Raw genomic sequence first — 17167 nt, 5'->3', positions numbered from 1 at the left:
CGTGAACGATGCTTATTTGGGTAGGTTCACGTTCAGTGACAGAAATCTGGGAATTCGTACGTGTAAACATGAATGATGATGATCGTTTGGGTAATTCATGTTTAGTGACTAAAATTTACTTCATCTTTTGACTTTCCTTGTATGCATTTTGACTAAATTGTATGCTTGATATTCTTTTCAAATTTTGTATGCTATTATCAGCATCATGTCACAAACATTTGGCTGCAACCAAAGGCTATTTGGTTTGGTTTAGCGTTAAACAAACGAAAACAGATTTCTTGCCAAGGCACAATTTGCTTTATGCACATATTAAATAGTGCCTTTGCTGATAGATCAGTTTGTATCCTCCTGTTAAGTAAATTACAATTTTTAAACTACAATACAAAACTTGAGCCATGCTCAGTACATACTGTTTTACATGAATTGCAAACACTAAGGACATCACATTTACAAGAAACTTAGCAGATTAAAAATACAAAATAGGAGATACAGTAGTTATTTTTATTTCTCATGAAATAATGCACAGGAGACAATCACAGTACACAAACGTTTCAATAATCTGGCTACTCTACTGGAATAAAAAATTAAATTTCTAATTTTCCAAAATTCTGCTTTTGTCTTCTTATTACCCAAAGCTTATAGCTTTCCTGACATTCAAACCATAAATTCCAATACTCCTTAAGTTATTTAACAAGATTTTAATAAGTTTATAGACTGGCGGAACAAATCCCTGTCCAGGAGAGGATTATCTCCAATGTAGTCTTGCTCTGGAAGATTGCAAAGCTGTCGCCTGAAATAAGAGGTGAATTAACAACTCGAGAAGTCATCAATAAAAGATGTCTCTTCAAGCATCTAGAAAGTGTAACAGCAATCTTGTTTTTATAGACAACTTAGGCAAATTTTCAAAATTATGTACATGATAATAGTTGCTGTGATGCTAATTCACAGTATTAATTCTATCAATCCTATTCTGTAACAGAAGCATACGGACACAAAAGGTGCAAAATAGTTTATACCTTAATGCTATGTCCTGTCTGGCACAAAGTGCTCTTCGATTTGGACCAATACTTTGCAGAACTCTTTGACGACCTTCAGCCCGGGCCTTCAGCAAACGCAATACTCCACCTTTCTCGGTCACAGCAGGCACTTTAAGCTTGGCAGCATCTGATACAATTATGAAAAACTTTAATTAATTAAAGTTTTTCTGCAGTATATATTTCAAATTTCAAAAACAATTAGAAAATAAATTTTTATATGCAAAACCAGATTGCTGAAGGTACCCTTAGTATGATAAAAAGGTTTTGTCAACACTCCAATATCTTGTTTGTACAGTTATGAGTAGTATAATTTATGGCAGAATTAATTCTCACGTTCACGTACTTCGTAAAAGCAGAACAACTGCACCTACCTTCGTCCTCATCTGTGACGTTCGCTGCACAAGCTTCTTTAATACTCTGCACCACCTCTGGTCGAGCATACCTGGTAGATACTCCCAACCGAGCTAAAAGATGTGCAGGACTGAAGCGCTTGAGAGCAGTACCGGCCGCCACTTCATTAACTGGTGGCCGAGAGTCACGTACGAGAGATGCCCAATTAATATCTAGGGCATCTGCAACACCTGTAATTCAGATAATTCACATGAAAAACAGTGGCAACAGAATCACGACTACGATCAGGAGGTTTCCTTGTAACAATACACTTTAGAAGTTTTAGCAGCTATCCCCTGAAAGCTACAGTGAACATACAATTAGCTCTGAGTCTGCTTCCTCTTGTCGTACATAATTTCTTTACAAGTAGATATTCATAGCACATCACTAATGTCTAACAAGTATGCTCTACCCTAGGTACAGTTTCCAGTGATAAATTATTGCCCACGTGGTACAGTATATCTATACTGTACATATTTCCTGAGGTATTCTCTCCCTTCAACAATACAAAGAACACATGTCAAACATTTTCTAAATACCATGTATATTTGTTCTTTCATTACAGGACAAGTAACTACAGCACTCTAAAGGAAGTCTTTTACACTGAAATTTCTCTTAAATACATCAATTTCCTATCATCAACATTAGACTGGATACTCCTACAACCTAGCAAACACACAATATCTTATCTGTAATTTTAAAGAAACTATAGTATGACCACAATTATGGTAAAGATACTAGGCCAATAATAATTCAGATGGACGAAAGAAAATGTAGGGATTATAAATAGCAGATAAATTTCATAAAAAATAAATTATCCATTTTAGGTGTCTATTTCATACCTAATGCTATATGGTGCCAATGGGATTTAAACATTTTTCATAGGTACCCTGTGAAAACTAATTGGATAATTTTACTTGTCAAAAAGTATAACTAGCATTATTTTTGTGATATACTTACTAAACTTGGCCTGTCGATCTTCTTCTAGTTCATCATCACTGATCTCTTCCAAGTGTATAGTTTCCTCTTCATCCATTAGTTCTGAAGATGACAAATTGTATATTATCCTCATTGCTGATGGTAAAGTAGTTATAAGATCTAAGGCAAGTACAGTGCTTGGATGAAAGTTCATGCAGAAAATGGAGGCAATAAAAGGTTAAGAACTAAGACTTCAACTGAGCTTATATTACTTCAATCATCAACAAAAGCCATCGGAAGATCAACCAAAATTAAAGATAACACAAAACTCACCATCATATGAGGGTCCATTCTCACGGCTGAGGTTCCTCGAATCCTGAAAGCCAAAATAAACATTTCATTAATTCATAGACATTACTCCTCTGTCTTCAAAAGGTTCATCTGATGATCATATTCATCTTGAATGTACCTAAATAAAGCAGTTTTGGAACATGCTGTTACATAATGATACCTGCATATGGTTCCCTCCACATTCTTACTGACTTATAAGGTTAACTTCATTACATTAAAAATCCAGTTATACTGTTTACTTTTCACAAACATACTTTGCACACTTCTTGTTTTGTCATAACCATCAAGAGCGATATTAAAAAGTTAAGTATTTAGTTTTACCAGACCACTGAGCTGATTAACAGCTCTTACTGACTTATTAGACTTATTTGGTTAAGAACCAATTGGTTACTTCAGCAACATTAAAAATCCAACCACATTATAGCTGAAATGAATTTTATCACAGAAATATACTTTCATCAGCCGCCATGGGAATTGAACTTGGCCCATGAAAGCGACAGTTTGTCAACTGGCTCAGCCAACAAAGGGCTGATGAATATTAAAATGTACAGCAAAAATAGAGAACAGCCTCCCTTTTGTTTACATAATTCTTTGTGGTGCTAAAATCCCCTGCCACCCTATTCCTGATTTGTCCTTGGAAAGCTTAATTGTAATCATCATCAAAAAGTCAAGCCAGAATAATACTCATAGTCATATTTTTGTAATCTCATTCAGAGTATGCAAATGACGACCTGTTATAATATAAATTCACAGTGACCAAGGCAGCTGTTACATGATTAAATTAATGAAAATATATAATATTAACTATAGATACTCAAGTCTCGTCAATAATACCTCAGACAGTACTGCCTATTATATTCCAATGCAAACATACGTTCTCAACAACAAATATATTTCACAAGCCACTTACTAATAAACATTACAACAGGTATAAGTCTATAATTAAATCACATTAATATCCAAGCTTCACATGAAAACAAAATTTTGAAAGGTAGGCATTGATATGAAATCATTCTCTCATACTTATAATCTTTCTTTTGCAATTCATCTGATGAGACCATAAAAATTTCCACTTGACTTACATATAACCTTCACCAATAAACACTTGGCCAAAACTTGGTTTTAAAACAAAGCCTACCTCCATCTGACTAGAGCTCAAATTGCGGCTGTCTTCGTCATTAAATCCACCAACCTGTATGGGAGAACGTGAGTGAGTTTCCAGCAACCTGAACCCATAACCTACACAAACAATAAAAGACTGTACAAAGAATATATTCATAAACAAATACACTTTATCCCCACAAAGTAATGGATATAAACAAAGAAAATAGGTAAAACAAAAACTACTGAAAATTCCACGAAAGAATCATGATTACTATTCTTGCAATCATTTTTTTATTAGTAATATTATCATGTCTGCATTAACATGGAACAACCCAACATGTATTAAAAATTTATTAGCTCTCACAAAAATGCCTCTACATCAGACAATTTTACCAATACTTAAGGAGTATACTTCCTAAAACACTAAACCGTAGAAGAAGATGACAACACAAAACCAAAAGTTTAATGTAATTTCATCCACAGGGTTTAGTTCTACAGTGAGCATGATCATCTCTCGAAAATATTGGCAAGTTTATTAAGATAAACTCCCCTTTTTTTCAAATACGTAGTTGTAACAGCTTCTACTTTCCTGTCAACTCTCCTGTCAAATCAAGTTCGAACAACAACAAATAGCAATTGATACCCTATGTATTCTGAAGTGTTAACAATGACAGTGATTAAAAACCTAATATGACAATAAAAGTTATGAGACTAGCCCCAATGAAATATAAATAAAAAGAATGACTACACTAGAACTATGAATATTTAAAAATGAAGCTAAAAACAAAAAATGTCTTGACAAAATTATCAAATACCTCTTGGTTTAGAATATCATCTGCATCATCACTAATGTCACTAAAAGTGTCCTTTTCTTGTAGAGAAGCATCGGCTTCTCCTGGGGTCGCTGCTGGAGTTTCCGTCTGCTGTCGCTTGGGAGGAGAAGCATCCATGCTGTTTTCTTCAGATTGGCTTCTTTTCTTATCATCCCCGCTGACAGGTTCTGGCTCAGATGGCTGCTTGGCTGATGTGATTGAAATGTACAGTATTATGGTAAATGGATTTGCTAAGAACAAGTCATTTAATATCAACCTGGGTATTAAAAGAAAAATTCTTATTGCACACACGCAAGCTGACTTTGGCATTAAAAAAAATCTGTGAAGCAACACACACTTTAGAAAATTACCCTTTTGAAATCTATTTCTTATTCTATAAACGAAAATAGCAAAGACAAAAACATGTACAGTATGTATATCTAAAGTGCATTAAAATGCAATTTCACTATAATTCTTTTGTCAAGCACTAAACTATCGTTACCTTCAGGTGTTGGCTCAGGTGGCGCTGTGGCAGGCGGAGTCGGCTTCTCTTTCTTGGCAGGCGATTCTGCTTCTGAGGACGGTGCTGCATCCGCTGCCCGACGTACCCACGATCCCTTGCCAGGATCATACTCCCAAAGCTCACCTAGTGGATATTATTAACTGATTAATTTCCACCCCGAAACAGGCTGTATTCAACGAAGACACAGTGGATTTTACACCTAAAGGATAACCCATTTCATAACAAATTATCTTCCAGCTAAAGGATAACCCACTTCATAACAAATTGTCTTCAAAGTAAAACTAAAGATATAATATATTTAAACAATTATAATTAAGTAATGACTATAACACCAGTTAACTTATTTTCACTTACAAGGGTTACAGACAGTGATTGACTTTCCACATCTTTTTAAGGGATTTTCCCCATCTAATAAGGAATACTGTATATCCTCTACCCCCCAAAATTGCCCCCAACTTATCAAAATCTTTCTTATATGAACTTTGCCGTTAACTACATATGGTCGTACAAGAATTTTGGTCTTGAGTAAGATTTCCCAATGCAACTTAGGATTCCTCCTCATACAGATGCAATGCAATGATATCTGAGCACCTGATATAGTAGTATGCCTGAGTTTTGACTAAAAGGTGATTTTATTTAAATACAAAATGTGATTCTCTTCTCTCTTTCAAGGAAAATAGAAAAACTTTTCATTAACCTTTGAAAAGATTAATAAAAACCCCTCAGCCTAAAAAATGTGTAAAAAAGTAATAACTCTTAAATTCCTTTACTGAACAGAAATTAACTTTAAAGTCTGAAAGAGAACCCACATAAACTTTAGGTTAATAACGAGCCACTCCAATAATAATTAACAACTTACAGCTACAACCAAAATAAAGACACTGAATAAAAAATAATCAACATTTGACAAGTGGTTTGAAAAACATCAAAAATCTATTTAGGGGATTCTCAGATAATGTGTTCGACTGTCATCCATTTAAAACACATCTAAAATTATCCTTGTTTCATCTAACAAACCATTTCTTCACAAATGCTTTCCTTTAGTTGATTTTGGCAGGTGGACTACTACTAATTTAAAATGGCCTGCTAATAATACCTTGTAATGGTGCTATTGGGTAAACCCAACCAATAAATGGAAACTCACTCCCTCACCTGCCAGCTTAGAGCACCATTTTGTTCACTGAGTAATACACAATTGCTGCAATCAATCAGGTGTCCTCCGAGGCAGAAGCATGTATCTTTGGCCCATAAAAACTGTTTGAAGAATACTTCAAGTTCCCTTGTACAGCACTACAAAAATTGCTCCACACTAATGTTAATGATATGACACGCAACTGCAAGCCTCTTAGCCATAATATGTTAATCCTCTCCAACTAGCTGAAGTATGGGTATGAAGTTTGGACTTGTGTAAAGTTGACATATAAACAGGTAAACTGAATTACACTAGGTTCTTTAATGTATGTGGCTAGTAGTATGCCTTAATTTAGGTGTGTTCCATGATGCTAGAAATGAAGTTAACTAAACTTACAATAAAATCCGACTACTTGGATCAAAGACCATTTTCTTAATTTTTTGTAAGAATTCCATCATTAAAGGGATGAAGGCAAGTCCAATCATGCAAGTCCTAAAACCCTGATAGCTGCAAGGCTTTGTATCAGTCCAGTGATCAAAGACCTAAAGGTCCACCCTTCAATTTTCGATCTGTGGTACTTGCAAAGGAATACATGAAGTTTAATCTTTCTCATGAGTACTGAGAAAATAACTATGAATGGTCTCCAGGGAGGGATCCTTGTAGAAGGGGCTTCTTATAAGGATCCCTAAGGAGTCCTGAGATAGCTAAAAAGGGCTACCGAGAGGTACCTTGTCAGAAGTGGAATCTGAAAAAGTTCCCTTCAGAGTCCTTATGGTACACATGTACCTCCTGAGATGGATGACAATGAGAGCTTTTCTTCCCCTATGAAAACACAGAACTGACTCTGAAGACACTGGTAGATTTTATTTCCATGATACCAACTGTGGAAAGCTTCACACAAGCACAAGCATCAGTTCAATGTTGAATTTTTCCTTGGCCTGGAAACTCCACCAAGGTCACATTCTACTTCTATAAACCATTGAACATATCTTCACTTGACAAGTCACGTGTGAGGAAACATGAGCTTACTACAAGACTTCCTCTCTAACTTGGACGAATCTCATAATGCCAACTAACTTACCTTAGCAAAGAACCATAAATTCACAAATAAGTGCAATAAATCTCTACCTCACATCAACATCAAACACAGGACATAGACAAGAAAGGAAAGGGCACCACTAACTGAGTCTCAAACTCAAACTCTTGGTTCGTTCCCAATGTGATACAAAAATTTATTTCTATTGCAAGTGACTGGCTGGTGATTTCTATCAATACGCACAATGGCAACAGAGAATATCACACAAATGTACATATAAAAAATACAAGCTAACTTTACATGATTTAATAAAAAAAAAGCATGTAGATGAAAGAAAGAGTTAAAGATCTCACACATATGAGCACAAAGACAAACAACAGCATCTCTTAACTCACACAAACATATGAACACAAAAATAATTCTTACAATCACACACAATCAAAATAAAAACATGAAAAAAATGTCAGTACAGACAACAAAGACTGGTGAGAACACATGGAATGAGGATGTTAAACAGCAAAAACTAAGACTAGGGTGAACTAAGCTGGCAGGAAAATGGGAGAATTGCCATCTCTTGATGATCTCATGTCTTTTCCAATTAAGATCGACACAAGGCAATTGTTAAGTAATGGTTTGCATCTTCCATTACGAAGACACGGTTACTACTGGACTAAATGGTGAACGAGAAAACACTAACCTGAATCTAGAAGGTGAGAAGTCTGTTTCATATGTGGATAAATGCAAATTGCTTGGATGTAGGCAAATCAAGGAATATTAGAAAATAAAAAGCTTGGATGTTGGTACTTTTAAACCCTTTTTTGAAGATATTACTTGAGGCTATTTGGAAAGACTTGCGAAAGATACTGAATTTCAGATAATACTTTGTGGATACTAACAACCAAAGGGGGCTAAACTCTTTCAAGGTACAAGCAACTGGCTAGAGCTGTTACGTACAGAAGGTTAACTAGAACATATCATCAAGAAATTCAGCGCATTTTACATTGTTCTATGTTCATGGGTAACTTTCACGTGAATACAGTATATCAAGACTCTCGAACAGAAATTCTTTAATTATATATGAAACCAAAGCATTGGTAATTACTCGAGTTTTTTTTATTTCACTCACAAATATAAACACCAAAATTTTATTGAACAAAATGAAAGGCAGCGACATATATTATTGCTCAATCACTACCACAGCCACTTGAAGTACGTTCCCACAAATTTTGTTAAATATGGTGTGCCTGAGAGAAAAAGGGAAGGGGGATTACATTAACCCACAATGATAGAACAACATAGCCAAATCTTTTAAATTCCCTAGTAATAACCACAGCATAAAAACAGACTACATGCAAGCTAATGTAGCCAACACTGACTTGAAGAATCTGGACACACTGGGGGATCATCTTACCATCATTACCTGGCATAAGTGCCTGGTCTTGCTCCTGGGGAGGGGGAGTTCCCACATCCCCACTTCTCGGAGGAACCAAGGCACTTTCAATACTCTCCTCTTCTACACTAGGGGGACTGAAATGAAGAGTAAAACATTAATACTGAAATGTACAGTACATCAAATTTAAAAGTATTGGTATTATCAACATTTCATATAGTGTTCGTGTATGTTTTTGTTAATAAAATCTACACTGCCAAATGATGTCTGGAGGACTTTAAAAATAAAAAATATGGAGGGCTTTAAAAATAAAAAATGTAAATCCTACTGTTCTTTTTGCAAAGATTATCACGGGCAATTTACCAAAAAACCACAGAACAGTTTTCGCATAGAAGTATTTAACCAACACAATAGACTGCAATTGTTTGGATATGTGCTGTGAAAAGATGAGGACAGCGATGGCTATGAAAGAGCATAGAAAAGGGGGCAGATGAAGGCTCTCATGAGATAGGAGTTCAAGCAGTTACATCACAGACCAAAGGACAGTGGAGAGAGCTCATTTCCTGTCTAAGCTATTCATACAGGCAGTCCCCGGTTTACGACGGGTCCGGCTTACGACGTTCCCAGGTTACGACGCTTTTCAAATATATTCATCAGAAATTATTTCCTGGTTTACAACACGTTCCGGGGTTACGACACGTCGTATGCCAATCCAACGGAAGGAATATGGCTCCAAAACAGCAGAATAATCAAAATTTGGATTTTTTTTATGAAAAACTCAATTAAAATGCAGTTGACATTGTTTTCAATAAACCCAAAGCATTAAAAGTAAGGTATTCTTAGGATTTTTGACGATTTCCGACGATTTTTCGGTTTACAACGATTTTCGGCTTACGACGCAGCGGAAAAGCGGAACCCCCGTCATAAACCGGGGACTGCCTGTAATAGCATAGGCAACACCAGCACAAGAGAAAGCCTATACCAACATTCATTATTACTTCTAAACATAACACTGACGAAAGATTAACTTACGGATGGTGTCGTGGAGGTATGTTTGATGGAGGAGGTGGTTCCAATGGCTGCTCTATAGGTTCTCTTCTGGATCTGCGATTCATTGGTGGTGGCTGGCTGTGATCGCCACGTACGAGAAGAGACCCCTGAGGAGCTGGGGGACCCAAATCTCTGCTCGGTGGATACGGAAGTCCGTGGTCAACCCAATCGCTGGCACGGGCACCCCACTCATCTCTGTAGCCTCTCCTAAATTCAGCACAATAATTGTTAAAATATTGAAGTACTATATTTAAATATTCAAATTCTTACCCTTAACTCTCACACACATTAAAACTTAAAAGATACTACAATATACTGTATACATACGAGTAAAAGAGGCAAAGCAGCCTGAATTATTAGAAAAAAGCCATTATTGTATGTAAAAGTAATGTGAAACTAGGCAGTATGAAACACAAACTTGGAGCATATCAGCTTTCAAGACTAAACTAGGGTACCCACACTGACCATCTAGTTTCTATGAAAAATCTATACTATGAACACACTTCAAAATTTCATGGAAACTTAAAAGAAGTCCAATCACCAGCTGGTATAAGAATTCTTATAAGTAAATGAAACCAAACATTAAAACAAAACAACAGTATCACTTGAATGCCTTCACTTCTGCCACTCAGTTTTAAATTATGCTACAAAAGATATCAAGCAGGGCTAGGGTAAAAATGCTTACGGTAAGTTTATCCTAATTTTACTTACCAATCTTGTTTCATGAGATTCTCTTATCATAAAACTTAAATAGTGTAAAACTCTCAAGGAAAAGTATTACTGCATGACAAAATATACAATTGCCCACAATGCAGTTATTTAAAATACAATAAGAAACAAAATTAATTACTTTGTCATTAGAGGTATACTGTATATTTACAATGTGCAGTTCTCAATGTAATTTCAGTCCACGAAAAGGACAATTCAGTCCGTCCCGTTAATACAAGTGTTGTCCTTAAATATGCTACATCTCACAATACCTTGAAACTCCTTTAATATGGCTACCACCACAATCAACTTCGCATGAAACGCCCTGTATACCTTGAGAAATATCTAAGTACAACAATGCATGTGTACTGATTTACAAGAAGAAACCCTCCACTATAATGAGCTGTGCATCTTCAAACATCATTATTGTTCAAATCGATGTAGGCATATCTATTAAACACAGTAAGTTATTTTAGAAGGAAAGAAGGAAAGTTCATTAAGATAAATATACCAAAGAAAAAGCAAGAAAAAACAATATTACATTTCTTATTCAAGTAATCGAATGTCCCACATTAGATACGCAAAAATAGATCCAGGAGCAAATATTTATTATGTGCATAGTCAGACCTGAACTTGGACAGATATGGGTATTCAGTTAAAAGCCTTTTCTGAACATTTAACATGGGTGAACAATACTATCTGCAATATTCTTACATCACAAAGACAATCTTATTACCCATTTGGGCAAATATAGATAAAGAGTACAAACAGCAACCTAAAGTCTGTTCAAATCCAAATGAAACTGCCAAAATGGTTTTTCTACTTACAGCCTATGTAAGACGCTTAATTCTAAGAGAGAGAAAGGATTCTATTTTCTTACGACCATGGAAACCGACAGTTTGTATTTCTTGAAATGCAAATCTTACACCCAATTCTTAACGATAAACTTCATAAAACTTCTGTTCATTGAGTTAATATACCACTTGCTGTTTTCCTTACCTGCGGGATGGTGGAAACTCTCTATTCCATCTTTTCTCATCTCATACCCAGTACAACCATTCCTTGGCACAGTATTTGGATTAACTGCTTTAGGTTAGTCTCAAAAATCTTCATAGATAAGGAAATTATGATCATAGAAGAATTATGCACCTACGAAGGCTTGAGTAAGTAATATTACCTAAAGTATAAAAGGTGTATTTCCAAATAATTAAGAAGGTTAGACACCTTGGTGTGAACTGAAATGAAATTGGCATCAACTACGAAAACTAGTTTAAAGACAATATGAGCCATTAAATTTGTAACTTGCTTTTTTTTTCTCTGTATAACTTTTATTTCATGTAAACATGAAAGCTGCTGTTTCAAATTATGCTTCTGTAATAAAACAATATTCAATCACTTTTGCATTATTAGGAACCCAATTTTGACTCAAAACATTCCTATTTAGAAAGCAGAACAAAAGTTGCTTGACTGAAGGTGCAATTTTGATAAGGATACTTATCTGAATCAATTGAATGAATGTTGTACTACAGATATAACACAAATTCACATACTTAAAAGGGCATCTCCAAAATGTTTTCCAGCATCAGCATTTTTAATAATTTTCTAATGGCCCTACTTGATGAAACAATGAAAACTGTTTTAAATCTTTTAAACTTAGTTCACTCATAAAAAACCCTCAGCACTAAGATTTTCACACTTCCAATACTAGTTTCGCCTTAATCATTTTCCAAACAATACAACAAACCTTGGATGTTGACTCCACTGATCTTGGTGTGTTGGTGCTGGACCACCAAGATCTGGACCCCAGTCATGGGGGTCTTCCACCCAATCTCGACCCCCAAGTCCACCGCCCCCTCCTCGAACATAATCCTCGGCCCAATCTTCATGTCTGTGAACCAAAAGGCTTTTAGATTTAAATAAGCAGTATATTTCAACATCAACAGTTTTAATGTCAAAATATAGATTATGGCAATGAATTTCAGTCACAAAAACAGAATGCTGAGAGACGAGCTCCAGATTTCTGAACAGTACAGTATGCCTGTACCTGGGATGCTTGTGCCTGTCCCATGCAGTAGCCTGGCGCCCTCCAGTCCACTCGGGTTGGTGACGATGACGCGCAGGTGGGCCGTGAGGTGGGAAATGTTCTGGTCGATCTAACCGGTCCAGTGCTCTGTGTTCCTCTAACCACGGCTCATGAACCCTCGGATCTAACGTTCCTCCACTTCTAGAACAATTGCAAATGGTCAGAGCAACAGAAAAAAATAAAAAATTTCTAAAATTAGTTAACAATCATAGAGATGTTTAAATTCTCAAGGAGTGTAAGATTCGAGTAATTACCTTCTTCTGTCATCCTGGAAACGGGCATCCAGTGGCTGGCCTCTACGATCAGCACGTCGATCGTCCAAGGGTGGCAGTCCTCGTCGGTCATGCAAAGCCAATTCGTCGTATCTGCTTCGTCCGCTGTCATAACGGCTACGCTCTCTTTCACCTATAAAAATGGTGACTTATATTCAATGATGTTACACTAAATTTATCTGTGAGCAAAATTTCAGGGAGTTACAAAAGAACACATTAAACTATTCCATCAACTACTGTATCCACTCTTATGGTATAGCACTCAGCCAGAAGATTTTATCTTTTGAGAGACTTGAAAAACCAAGCAAGTGAAAGTTGCAGAAGTTGGAAAGTACATGGGAAAAAAAAGAAAGGAGATTGTTGTAAAGAGCCAGAGGACTAACTGATAACTGGATGAACTGTCTCAGGTATCATTAAATTTGGCTTTTTCTAACTGTCCTTGTAAGATCTGGATGGGTAACCCTACATTCTAATTCAACTAAGGACACAAACAACTGAAAAAGAACTACACTCTGCATGGATTCACACCCAACACCAAAAACCTGATTCGAAGTGAATACTGTAACCAATATTTTTCAGCCCTTCCCATAACAAGAGAAATACTCCTTTGATCTTGAAGCAAGAGGCAAAAAATCATGAGGTCATGTGACCCTCCCAAGTTTAAAGCATGAATATCTGACTTTTATAATCTTAACAACAAAAAATATTTTATATATCAAGATTGACTATAAATATTAAATCTTGCACCTAAATATGCAAAGTATGAAAATTTAGGACTAATTCTACTGTTTCTAGAAATGTTCTCACTTACCGTAAATGGGAATATCTGAGAAATATAAATGGATAATAAAATCAACTGTAATTGCTGACGACATGAAAACCAACTCACCCTGGAATCTGTCATATGCTGGATCATCATAAGCTCTACGATCATCTACTGCTAAGACTCTGGCATCCAGCTCTGGACGACCTCTTGGAGAATAGAAGTCTCTTTCCCCTTCAAAATCTCTGCTTCCTCCACGTACGACAACCTCCCTCTCCCGAGCAAATTCGTGTTCCCGACCGTATCGCCCTGTGGGCAAATCAATTTACTTTAATATCTCATTAAAACACACATTACAATATTATCCTTTTCTGCAGAAAAGTATCGTCACACTATATTATATAAAAATACAAAGCTTTTACTCCCACTGATGACGAACCTAAACGTTAATATAAGACGTCACACAATTACGTGATAAGCATCTATGGATCATAATTTTTCTTACAAACTATTTACATCTTCATATGAATTATAAGCTCCCTTACTTTTCCTTGTTTTCAATAACTACTTGCAAGGAACACTACTATGACCTGAGCTCTTCCACCTTGTTTTATCTAACTCTTCCACCTTGTTTTATCTAACTAGAGATTAGAATCAAGGGGGTACCTAGTAAAAGCAATTCAACCCTGTTTACTACTGCCTAAGGTGTTTCTGAGTTGTTACATAACTACTTACAGGAATATTATGTGTGCTCTTGTCATAGTAGTTGCAACTTTAGATACCTTTTTGGGCAGAAATCCAATGTATTTCTAGGCTTTTATCATTTTCATATAATTTCAATTTGTTGTGCACAGGTATTTTTTGGATTATCAGTTCCAAGTAGTGCCTGCAAGTCATTAATTTGAAGTAAAGATAAAGTAACTTTACTGGGCCAAAAGGTTTATCTTTCTCCTTTTTTACAAGTCCCTAGACATGGAGTTGCAAATGGAGCTGTCATTTCACCATCTATTGTCTTGGTCCTTGCTACAAATTCATTGGTAAAACAAAATTTTACCAACAAACATCTAAATTGGATCAAGGATAGAATTTCAAAGCAAAGAAGAGAAATATATTACAAATATTTTTGCAACAAATTTTAACTAACCTCTCCTCTCTTCTTCTCTGAGCCTTTCCCTCTCTCTTTCTTGTTGCTCAAGCAATTCTCGTTCCCTCTCTTTCATGATTTCTCTTTCCCTCAATTCACGTAGTTCCCTTTCCCTCTGTTCTCTCTCTCTTTCCTCTCTCCTTGGATCTTCCCTTCGTCTCTCATCATAGTGATCCCGTTCATGCCTGGACAAATAAAATACAATTAAGTCATTAACTAAGAAAATAATAAATGAGGTATTGCTCATGCTTACACATAAACAATTTGAAGCCTACAGCACAGATACACAGTAGTAGGGGATATAGACTAACAACCACTATTTTCACATTACCTACTTGACAAAATCAGGAAGTTTTGTTCGCTCTATACAGACTACTCTTTTGACATTTAAAAAGCACTATCATAAAAATTAAAATACAAAAGTTGCAGGCCAACTTGAAGAGTATGGCTTCATCAAAATGGCAGAAACCCAGTAACAGATTCAGTTTAACAAATCAACATGACAGGAATAACATTTTGGTTTCATATCAATATAAGTTCCAAGATCAACCATGAAGAATTTTTCTGGTGGCTTTTTCTATACCTCAGTTATGAGCACTGAATATTTATTATTTTTAGTGATTGCACATACAATTCCCTATACAGTAATTCATACAGACCTTATTGTAAAACCACAGGTAAAAATTATACATAAAACTACTATACAAGGTTAGGCTTTTTCCTGTCAATAAGGACTTTTAAAATCTTGGTACTTGAATTACAGTATGAATAGTTTACTTGGTCTTTTAAAACTGAGTAAACTGAGTATTCTTTTTCCACAAGATAAATAACAACATTGAATCATGAAAAGGGACTGAAACTTAATTACTTATAGTACTTTTGAACCTATCAAAATACACAGTGCAAAATTTACAAAAAAAACTGAAGTCCCTGAACTCCAGTTTCATCACACACACACTTGAATGCATTTATTTTTGAAGGCATGACTAACCCTCGTTCCACCTTGACATTCATATTAAAGATGACCCAATAAAAATCTTTCCTTATTTCCTGTAACACCACGGCTCCAATAACCTACGCTCAGAGCATACATCATAATGTGTGCCATTTAACCTTCGTTACCTTTCGTACTCCCTGTGTCTGTGTGGATCTTTCCTTTCAACTTCACGTGACCTTGGAATGGGCGACCTTCTATCACGTCGGGCTTCTATGAATTCATCGATTCTTTCTTTGTCATACCTTCTGGTTGGTGAATCAGCCCTGAAAAATATGAAAAACATTAATAATTAACTATATATGAATTGACTTTGTGTATAAGTTGTTTTGAACTACATGAATGATAATATCTCATAAAATCTTTTTCATCCCTCATGGAAAGTTGAGGCTGACAGTCCATCGCTTCTTAAAAGAATTTTTACAAGGTGAAATTTTCACAAGTTTCACCTCTAATGAAGAGCATGAATATTTGCTGCATAGCCAAAAAACTCCACTTTAAATATCCACTATCATGCTACAGCCCTCTCTTGTGCATAAAAAGACAATTGAAGAAGGATTTTATTTCCTTCAAATTTTAACTTTTGAAGTTCAAAAGGGTGTTCACCACAGAATTCTGCTCACAAAAAAATAAATGGCAAATTTTGATCCAACTACAGGTTATATCTACTTCTGCTATTACAACTACTACTTTTTCAATCTTTACATAATTTTCCACTTTTTCATAAAACAACCTGCTACATTTCTAAACAACTCACCTATATCTTTCTCGAGCAATTTGTTCTGGTGATATTCTCCTCATACGTTCATCTATTCGTGGGTCACGGTTACGAGACGAGGACCCAGCTCGAGAGCCCATATTTGGATCCCTCCCGTGGCTGAGGGACCTTTCTGGGTGACCAATGCGATCGCCGCGGTAGTCTAAACGTTCCCTTGGTGACCCAGACCTCTTCCTGCCTGAAAACATAACCGTATCTTCGTCAGCATTCTCACATAACCAATACTGAAGTGCAAATTTTATAATAAACTTCAAGCTTCTTTCTGTATGGGTTTTACTCTTTACCTTTGCCTTGTTCCAGGTGTCACCCCCCTCATATAACAAACAATCCTTTGGGACAGCCCCATTTAATGCCTAGAATATGACTCAGTGCTCTTGTTAAACTGCCTAATTATATTACTGATCAGCAACTTGTATCAAACACTCAGAATCCTGAGTGAGTATATGTTGCATGTGGAAACATTACCATTGGTTACTAAGTACTTTCTTCTGAGCAGCTTCATGAGATGAGGCCATATCCAATTGCATTTATTTTATTTTTAAGCCTTAGTCACAGTTTTAAAAGTAATGGAGTGCTGACACATACTTCTTTAAAAAATAATTAAAATGTAGCTACTTCGCCAAACTTCAAACCTATTTGCAATGTACATAATGCTGAGGACCAAGTCAAAATGTGTTATAAA

General features: G+C 35.9%; 1 protein-coding gene across 11 annotated transcripts in view; it reads right to left on the bottom strand.

Moving 5' to 3' along the window:
- Window positions 1-487: 487 nt before the first annotated feature.
- Window positions 488-17167, bottom strand: part of LOC136834200 (fl(2)d-associated complex component-like) — a 29719-nt gene continuing 13039 nt past the window's right edge. For 6 of the 11 annotated variants that reach the window (XM_067096483.1, XM_067096479.1, XM_067096482.1 and 3 more), the window contains 17 exons: window positions 16465-16663; window positions 15836-15973; window positions 14714-14898; window positions 13696-13878; window positions 12789-12939; window positions 12496-12675; window positions 12196-12339; window positions 9726-9950; window positions 8715-8830; window positions 5115-5258; window positions 4616-4821; window positions 3835-3888; window positions 2679-2721; window positions 2388-2468; window positions 1409-1618; window positions 1017-1164; window positions 488-790 (listed from right to left, as the gene is read on the bottom strand). In XM_067096483.1, coding sequence (XP_066952584.1) covers window positions 688-790; window positions 1017-1164; window positions 1409-1618; window positions 2388-2468; window positions 2679-2721; window positions 3835-3888; window positions 4616-4821; window positions 5115-5258; window positions 8715-8830; window positions 9726-9950; window positions 12196-12339; window positions 12496-12675; window positions 12789-12939; window positions 13696-13878; window positions 14714-14898; window positions 15836-15973; window positions 16465-16663 — 2510 coding nt within the window. In that variant the 3' untranslated portion in view covers window positions 488-687. The remainder of the gene's footprint in view (window positions 791-1016; window positions 1165-1408; window positions 1619-2387; window positions 2469-2678; window positions 2722-3834; window positions 3889-4615; window positions 4822-5114; window positions 5259-8714; window positions 8831-9725; window positions 9951-12195; window positions 12340-12495; window positions 12676-12788; window positions 12940-13695; window positions 13879-14713; window positions 14899-15835; window positions 15974-16464; window positions 16664-17167) is intronic. The other 5 variants (XM_067096486.1, XM_067096488.1, XM_067096487.1 and 2 more) reach the window with 1 other exon arrangement.

This window comes from Macrobrachium rosenbergii, chromosome 53, assembly GCF_040412425.1.
Source record: "Macrobrachium rosenbergii isolate ZJJX-2024 chromosome 53, ASM4041242v1, whole genome shotgun sequence".
NCBI classification, from domain to species: Eukaryota; Metazoa; Arthropoda; class Malacostraca; order Decapoda; family Palaemonidae; genus Macrobrachium; species Macrobrachium rosenbergii.
The sequence above is the reverse complement of the archived record's forward strand: the minus strand, read 5'-3'. Positions and strand labels throughout refer to the sequence as shown.